Source organism: Protobothrops mucrosquamatus, unplaced genomic scaffold, assembly GCF_001527695.2.
Source record: "Protobothrops mucrosquamatus isolate PMUCROS unplaced genomic scaffold, P.Mucros_1.0 scaffold3404, whole genome shotgun sequence".
Taxonomy (NCBI): domain Eukaryota; kingdom Metazoa; phylum Chordata; class Lepidosauria; order Squamata; family Viperidae; genus Protobothrops; species Protobothrops mucrosquamatus.
In genome coordinates, this window is record NW_015389385.1 from 238,657 (window position 1) to 247,514 (window position 8,858).

The 8,858-nt window shown below is 45.9% G+C and overlaps 1 protein-coding gene across 1 annotated transcript in view; it reads right to left on the reverse strand.

The window, feature by feature from the left end:
* ZFAT (zinc finger and AT-hook domain containing) overlaps positions 1 to 8,858 on the reverse strand; it is a 94,525-nt gene that overhangs the window by 76,581 nt on the left and 9,086 nt on the right. The window contains exon 3 of the mRNA XM_015826954.1: positions 3,941 to 5,394. Coding sequence (XP_015682440.1) covers positions 3,941 to 5,394 — 1,454 coding nt within the window. The remainder of the gene's footprint in view (positions 1 to 3,940; positions 5,395 to 8,858) is intronic.

Sequence of the window (8,858 nt, forward strand, 5' to 3'; positions counted from 1 at the left end):
TTAAACTAGACATACCCAATTCCAGCAACCGTTCCTTATATGCTTTAGCCTCCAGTCCCCTAATCGTCTTTGTTGCTCTTCTCTGTACTCTTTCTAGAGTCTCAGCATCTTTTTTACATCGTGGTGACCAAAACTGGATGCAGTATTCCAAGTGTGGCCTTACCAAGGCATTGTAAAGTGGTATTAATACTTCACGTGATCTTGATTCTAACCCTCTGTTAATGCAGCCCAACACTGTGTTGGCTTTTTTGGCAGCTAGCCTAATTCAACCATAAGGCTGAACATCAAAAAGCATCAACAGTCCCAGTCCATTAACGCACACAGGGTTAAATTAGCCCCAAACAAATCTAAGTTGGTTAAACAAAGTCTAATCCTATCATGAAAATACCTAATCCTATTGAACTGAACCCTTTTGGGCATATCTACTTCCCCCATCCCCCAAAAAATTTGGAGTAAATTTGGAGCAGCTTGAAAAAATAGGTCATGATTAAGGTCCGACAGCACAGAACTTACTTCCTAAATACTTACTGATAAGAGTGACCAAACCATGATACTGCTGCAATTTTGGACAATGAGAAAGGGGATTGTGAGGTTGTGAAACCTTGCCAGGCCTCCCTTAATAACAGAATAATAGAGTTGGAAGGGACCTCAGAGATCTTCTAGTCCAATCCTTTTCTCAAGCAGGAATCCCTGTACCCTTTTAGATAAATCATTGTCCAGTTTTTTCTTAAAAGCCTCCAGTGATGGAGCACTCACAATTTCGGGAGGCAAGCCATTCCACTGCTCAATTGTTCTCACTGTCATAAAATTTCTCCTTAGTTGCAGGTTGGTTCTCTTTCCATCCATTGCTTTTTATATTGCCTTCAGGTGCTTTGGAGAACAGATGGACCCATTCTTCTTTGTGGCAGCCCCTTAGGTGTTGGAAGACTGCTATCACGTCACCTCTAGTCCTTCTTGTGGTATAACAGGGTTTCTCAGAAAAAAAGGGACAGGGACTCTGGGATTGCCCCAAATAAGGAGATGTTCTACCACAGGGGTCTTCAAAGTTGGCCCTTTTATGACTTGTGGACTTCAACTCCCAGAACTCCTCAGCCAGCGTGCCACGCTGGCTGAGGAATTCTGGGAGTTGAAGTCCACAAGTCATAAAAGGGCCAACTTTGAAGACCCCTGTTCTACCAGAAGTATTGATAAGGTGATTTGGTTTGGATAGCAGCTGTACTAAGTTAACATGTTGTGAGAACACAACCGCTAAGATTGTATCTTTTGGAAGCAAAGCATAAAAACTGCGTTTAAATGTACTTTTTTTCTCAAGTAAATGAATTTTAAAAGACTGGATGAAATGGATTTAATTGTTTCCAGAAAGACAAAACCTCATCTGGACATAGTTAACTGACATTCCTCTGCCAATTGTGTCCCTAACGAGAAACATTTCTAAAAGGTATTCTGCTAATTGAACTGTTCTTAATGTGCAGAATTGTTATGAAATGTGATTTTCAGAAAGCACTTGAATCGGGGAGCCTTATTAGTGAATTAGGAGAACTTAGATGGCTACCTAGAGAAGCATTTTTGCTATAACAGCTGTAGGAAGCAAGGAGTTTAGTTGGCTCAGATTTAAATACAACAGGGGAACAGATAAATTAAAGTAGTATGCAGGACTCACTCTGAGAAGTTAAAAAACGGAGACCAAACATGGTTTCAATAGAAGGGAATATTTATAGCTCATGGTTTAACTGTGGGATCCTTGGTGCTCTCTCAGCCTGGTTCTTTTTCTTGCAGACATCTGCAAGCAAAGAACCAACTCAGAAAGCACCAAGGATTCCACAAAACATGGTTTACTGTTGAAGAAACCGAGGTGATGGGAAATGTGAAAGTGCAGATCTTCAGTGGCAAGTTGGAAGCTGAAAACAGGCAAGCAATGCTAATAACGGGGCCAGCAAGATTCCAGGGTTAGTGGATGAACACAGGTTTAATATTAAGGCTGAAAGTCTGTAGGTTCAAGTTCTTAAATAGCTTCTTCAGTTGTTTAGTACAAGGAGAAGCACAAATTCCCCAAGGTAAAATATTGCCTTCTTCAATCAAAACAAAGAACAGCTTGGGTTCTCTATCTGACAGTTAATGCCAGTCAAAGATAAACTGTCACAGCCTGGAATAGGATGTTGTTCAAGATTTTAGGAAAAGAGCCCAACTTTTAATTCTTTGGTTGATTGAGTGGTGGCCTTGGCAGCCTCTTGAAATTTTTCCCTTCCTTCTTCTTTATTTATATATATCTTCTCATGGAAAAATAGGCAACCTTGGCTCTTTTATGACTCGTGGACTTCAACTCCCAGAATTCCTGAGCCAGCATGGCTCAGCTTGGAAACCTCTCCCTTTGTAGAGGTGGGGGCCAGGTAGAGGTCAGGAGCAGCAAACTGCCCCCTCCAAAGCCTATGTGCCTCTTCTCTCTACATTATCTGGGGGCGCCCATAGAAGGCAAGAACGGATTCTGGGGGCGCCCATAGAAGGCAAGAACGGATTGGCCAGGTACAGAGGCAGTACTAGAAGCTCAAACACTAGAAACTCAGTGGTGGATTTAGTAGGGCAGAATAGAGTAGAACTCCTTTATCCTTTCTCAATGAGGCATTAATCATCTGCTGGCTCTACCATTCTCTCCCATTGTCCCACCAAATCCGCCACTCAGCCCAACAAAAGAGAGATGCTTAGTCCTTCCCAGTATGTTTAACTCTCTTCTCACTTTATATTCTTTTAGACCAGCGCTGTCCAAACTCCCAAACCGTGCAAAACTGAGCAGTGGCAAAGAGATCAACGGGGCTTATAAACATATGCTCCAAAGGATCTTATTGCATGGCATAAAACAGGTCTCCAAACTTGGCAACTTTTAAGATTTGTGGACTTCAACTCCCAGAATTCCTCAGCCAGCACTGGAGCCCAACAGAATCGTTGAACTGCTAGTACTGCCTCTATTCCTCTATTCCAGGGGTAGGCAACCTTGGCTCTTGTATGACTCGTGGACTTCAACTCCCAGAATTCCTGAGCCAGCCATGCTGAGGGGAAGGGGATGTAGCAATCAGTGCTCAGTCATTGCAGGGTGCAAATATGGCTGCCCGCCGTCGCAGCGTTTATTCTTTTATACAGTTTTACAAGCAGCAAAAGTTTAACATGGCAATAGCATTTTATTGGTTAAACTCCTTACCAATCCTTTAAGAATATAGAAGCCAGAGGCCCAAAACAGGGAGCAGTTGGCTGTAACATCCTGTTGGTGTAAGATAGCTGATATCAGGCAGGTGAGGTCATTGTACCAGCCTGGGGTACTTTCCCACATTGCCATAGTGATGTGAAGGGAAGAGATAATGTAGAGAGAAGAGGCACATAGGCTTTGGAGGGGGCAGTTTGCTGCTCCCGACCTCTATCTGGCCCCCACCTCTACAAAGGGAGAGCTTTCCAAGCTGAGTCATGCTGGCTCAGGAATTCTGGGAGTTGAAGTCCACGAGTCATAAAAGAGCCAAGGTTGCCTACCCCTGCTCTATTCCAAGCTCGGAGAGTACCAAGGATCCCCCCAGTTCAACCATGCTTTTCCCTAACTCTGTTTGTCCAACCAGGTCTGCTTCTTCTTTACCTATCTGATGTGCCCTGCTCTTGCTTTCTGACCCTTGTTCCAGACTCAACATTTACTTAAGACAAGACTAGGAACAGCCTCAAGGTTTTAAATCCCAGATCCCTCTCTAGGTTCCTCTCACAGGGCAGACGATCTCATTTTGAGAAGAAGTCAAAATCCTGAATTCTGCTTCTTCAAGAAAAGTTACAAAATAATTAATTTCAGAAGGATAGCAACACTCCTTCCTCGGATGGCCAGAATCGCCTACTGCTCTGGTGATTACTATGGAAACAAACTTCTGCTATTCATGGGTCCTAAGTGAAAACAAGCCATCAACATCCTGCTCACCGCAGTATTCGCATTCCAAGTCTCCGTAGACCTTCCTGATCTTCTCACACAAGGCTGTACTCATCTGTTGTTTTTGCAAGTTGTCCAAAATCTGCATAAAGGCGGCAGCTCCAGTTCGATCCTCGGAAGGCTGGGGACAGGACTCTGAATTCTGATGAGGTTCTATGCTGGATTCTAGAAGGGGAAGGGAACCGCAGGACTCTGTCTTTTCAAGTGTTGAGTTGTTGACTACCTGGTGATTAAGAGAAATGGTCTGACTCTCTTCTTCGGGATCAGGAACGCTCTCTGGACCTTGGCATTTCTGGTTTAGACTGGAGTTTTCATCTCCCAAAAGCTGTTCAACTTCACACTGGACGCTCACTGAAGAGTTGAGTGGCAGCTGGTCTTTCGACGATGGGGCCTTTTCTCCGTCTGAATCGGGCGAAGCGTTTTTCTGTAAAAAGCTATCTGAAGCATTGACCAAGCTAGCACGCAAGGACAGCAATTCTATTAGTGGCTCACAAATTGGATCCGGTGTGTTTGCTGCTGGTGGACTTTCAAAATCCAAAAGGAGAGCAGGAGATGTTCCCAAGCTCTCAGCAGGGTTATTTTCGTGGTCTCCCTCGATGGCGTTTACTTCTCCAGCGGAAACAGACTTTACTATGCAGAGTGCCTTGGAGTTTAAGAGGGACAGCTCAGCAGCAGTCTGGGATAATTCCTCTCCCAGGGCTTCCTGTTGGATATCTCCTCCAGGTTCCAGCAAACAAAAGCTCTGACTGATGGAATGATCAAAAACAGAAGTCTCCAACAATTCGCCATGGGCATCTTTGATATGCGAGCGGAGCCTGATGGAGCTGACAAATTTCTTTGAGCACTCACTGCAAATGTACACAAAGGGGTGCTTGCGGACATGAAGCTCCAGAGCTTGGTACTTGGTGGCTCCATGGCCACAGAGCTCGCAAGCAAAAGGCCTCTCATCCCCGTGGACGAGCATATGCCTGTCACGATCCAATTCGTTCTTGAACTTGCGTTCGCAGATTTGACAGTCGTACAAAAGCTGCCTCTTGCCTTCTCGAGTCATCAAGCAGAGCTCGTCAAAGACATTCTTCACCTTTTTGTCCTGCAGGTCATGGGCCTCCTTGATGTGCTTGATCAGGTTTTTGACATCGGAGTATTTTTTCTTGCAGAAGCGGCAGTGCTGCTTGATCTTCTTGTGGACCCTCTCCACGTGGACTTTGAGGTGGCCTTTGCTCAGGCAGGTGAAGGGGCAGTAATCGCAGGAGAATTTCTCTCCGGTGTGCTTCCGCAGGTGAACGTTCAGGTTGGCTTTTATGGCGCTGGCGTAGTTGCAGAAGGAGCACTTGTAGGGCTTCTCGTTGGTGTGGATCCTCAGGTGGGCCTGAAGGGAGTGCTTAAATTTGAACACCTTGTTGCAATACTCGCAGGTGAAAATTTTTAACTGGGTGGCTCCCAACCTAAGGAGAAGAAGAAAATCAAGTCATAAATTGCTAAAGCAGACATGAGGATAAGAGCCATTCGGAAAGAGCAGGGTGGCCCTGAGGACTACTTCTAAACAGCTCCTCACAAGCAATCAACACTGAGATAGCAATAGAATTTAGGCTTATATACTGCCCCATAGCGTTTCACAGCACTCTCTAGGCCTGGGGTAGGCAACCTTGGCTCTTTTGTGGACTTCAACTCCCAGAATTCCTGAGCCAGCCATGCTGAGGGGAAAGGGAGAGGTTTCCAAGCTGAGCCAAGCTGGCTCAGGAATTCTGGGAGTTGAAGTCCACGAGTCATAAAAGAGCCAAAGTTGCCTACCCCTGCTCTAGGCAATTTACAATGCAAGCATTATTTGTGTCTTGCCCCCAACAATCTGGGCCCTCATTTTATTGACTTCGGAAGGATGGAAGGCTGAGTCAACTTTGAGCCTCATCAGGATCGATCTCCAGGCTGTGGATAGAGTTTGCCTGCAATACTGCACTTTAACCACTGCCCAATCCGGGCTCTTAGATAAGCAGGGATTGACACTAGGATTAATACTTGACCGACATCTAAACAATACCCTAATCAAGAAACTGCCAACTCAGAAAAGCAATCAAACAGTAAACAACAGCCTAATCCAGGAATTATCAAGAACACTTTCACCAATACTGACAAATCAAGGAATTTTATTTAAACTCCACTCCTTTCTAGCACTGAGAATATCACCTAGTTGGTAATGAAATGTCTGAAAGAAAACAACCAAGCTCAGAGACTGCCAATGATCCCACAGTTCAACCTTGAGCTACAAACAATGTCTTCTACTCTGAATTATGCTTTCCAGCAATGATGGAGGCTTGGGCTGAAAAACAGGAAAGAAACTAGGGGCCTATATCTATTGTCAGGTTGAACTCAAATTATCTATATAAATAAAAATGTAAATGTTCGTTTGTTCAAAATCTTAAATCTCCAAAAGTTCTTCACCGATTGCTTTGAAATTTTGACACAACGTTGCATTCGAATATGCACGTGTTTTTATATACCTATATTATATAGATGTCACACCTGTGACAGGTAAAAACATGTTTTTTTAAAAAAACAGCGCCATCTGTTGGACACTTTGAAATTGCCATTGAACATGCAATTCACTGAAACTCCCACGTGCAACATTTCCAAAGCATCCGGCATGAGAAAAGTATTGCAGAAATGCAAACTTATTGTTTGGGATGAATGCACAATGGCGCATTGAGACCGAGCCACAGCAACGCGTGGCCGGGTACAGCTAGTATTAAATACAATGCTAATAACGTTAGCATCAATATCATCCTTTAACGTTATGGACAGGGAATTTCAGAGTGTATTTTATAGTAAAGTTTCTCAAATACAATTCATTGCCAACGAAGCACTCAAGGTTACATTTTCTTCAATAAATCTCCCTACTGGCTAAAACGGAAATAAGACGTTTTCAGGCAATATGGAGTGGATTCAAGAATAGCATATACACAGTGATATTCTAATTAAATCCTCAGGCAGACTTCTAATTGAGAGCTCATAGGATCATTCCTTGGATAAGTAAAAGTGTTCTGGCTACCCAACTGGCATTTTGATGCTCTCTGGTTGTGGCCGACTTACCCACCACATTTTACCCAATTTTGCATTTCTTCTTTCCTTTGGCTTCCTCATTGCCTTCTTCCTGCAGACTACATCATCAAAGATCATCTGTAGTGGAAAGTAGTCTGGATTCTCAGGAGGGAGGGGCTCCTTCCCAGAGGGCAAAGAGGCAGCGGAGCTTGTAATGCCTAGTAGGCAGAAAGATGGCTAAGGTGGTCACTGCCTAGCAATTTGGAATATATCTACAGTTATGCAGATATTTGCTTTACTTTGACAAGATTGATGTCAGGTCCCAGGAAATCAAGAACTACATGGGTGTGTGTGTGTGTGTGTGTGTGTTACTTCTGAGTAGTTTCTTTATTGCTGTTTGCCTACAGCAGGGGTGTCAAACTCAATTTCATTGAGGGCCGCATCAGCACTGCGGTTGCCCTTGGGGGGCCGAGTGGGTGTGGCCAGGGTGGGTGCGGCCTACTGGGTGGGCGTGGAGTGGGTGTGGCCTATTGGGTGGGCATGGCCAGCTCTACATCGTTCGCGTCAAGGGGGCCTGTGGGGGCCTGGGCAGGAGTGGGATAGATCTGAGGGTCTCTGGCAGAAGGGGGTGGGACCGGAGCAAGTGCCAAGGCATGGTCCACTGGAGGAGCCTCACTGTTCCTCTCAGGCCATGTGGGGGGGCTGGATGGTGGTGTGGGCTGCCCGGAGCCCTGGGCAGCAGAGGTCAAATGCCCAGCCTGGCCCTCGAGCATCCACGGCACCAAACCCAGCCCCACTTCCCCAAGGGGGCGCCCAGCTGCACTTACCTCCTCCTCAAGGCTGCTGCTGCTGTGGTTGCTCTCCTTAGCCAGGTTGGGAGGAGACCCGGCTTTGTATCCAAAGCTTCGTTAGCAATAGGATGGGAGATCCCAGGATAGGCCAGGAGGACGGGGCAAGGGGATGGTGAAAGGGCAGCAGGACCGGACTAAGGCAGGACTTCCCTCAGACCCTCCCTCTCCTTCTTTCCTTTCTTCCTTCCTAAGTACAGAGTGGTGGGAAAATATTTGAGATGAGGGAGGGAGAAAAATAGGCAAGAAACGCAGCCAGGGCCAGGGCCAAGGCAGCGGGGGCCGTTCCCTCACTGTTTCCAGGATGGCTTCGCGGGCCACATGAAACCACTTCGTGGGCCGCATCTGGCCCCCGGGCCTTGCGTCTGACATGTCTGGCCTACAGACGGAATCTTGCCAGAATAAAGGGACTATCTGTGTAACTACAGATATACTCTGTGAACCGCTAGGGAAGGGCCGTCTTAGCCCTCTTCCTGCTTACCAGACATTTCAACTGCCGCTGCCTCTTTGCTGTCTAGGAAGCAGCCCCTCCTCCCTGGGACTCCAGACTACATTCCACCACTTCCTCATATGGCTCCCCTCAATCACGCTAATGGTTTCTTAAAACTGGGTCTCCTGACAAGCATACCATTTTATATACGCCATTAGTTAAAGAGGGAAAAGCAGCAATGCAATGTTCCAAATAACAGCCTTCTCACATGCTAATTGCTACCTAGCTTCTGTCAAGAAAGTTATAACTTTCCCTGAGTGAGGAAACATCCTTAGCATTAATTAAAATTCCTGGAATTTTAAAAGGATGCCTATCCTTCAGATAGGAAGGCGGTGCAGAGAGTGGTGAGGATGGCCGAAAAGATCATTGGCAGTCCCCTCCCTCCCATCCAGGACATAGCACAGAAGCGTTGCTTGAGCAGGGTCCGCAAGATTGTCTGGGACACTACACATCCTCTTCACGACCTGTTTTCCTTGTTCCCTTCTGGGAGGAGGGGGCTTCGTGGTATCCGTAGCAGAACATCCAGATTCAGCCAGAG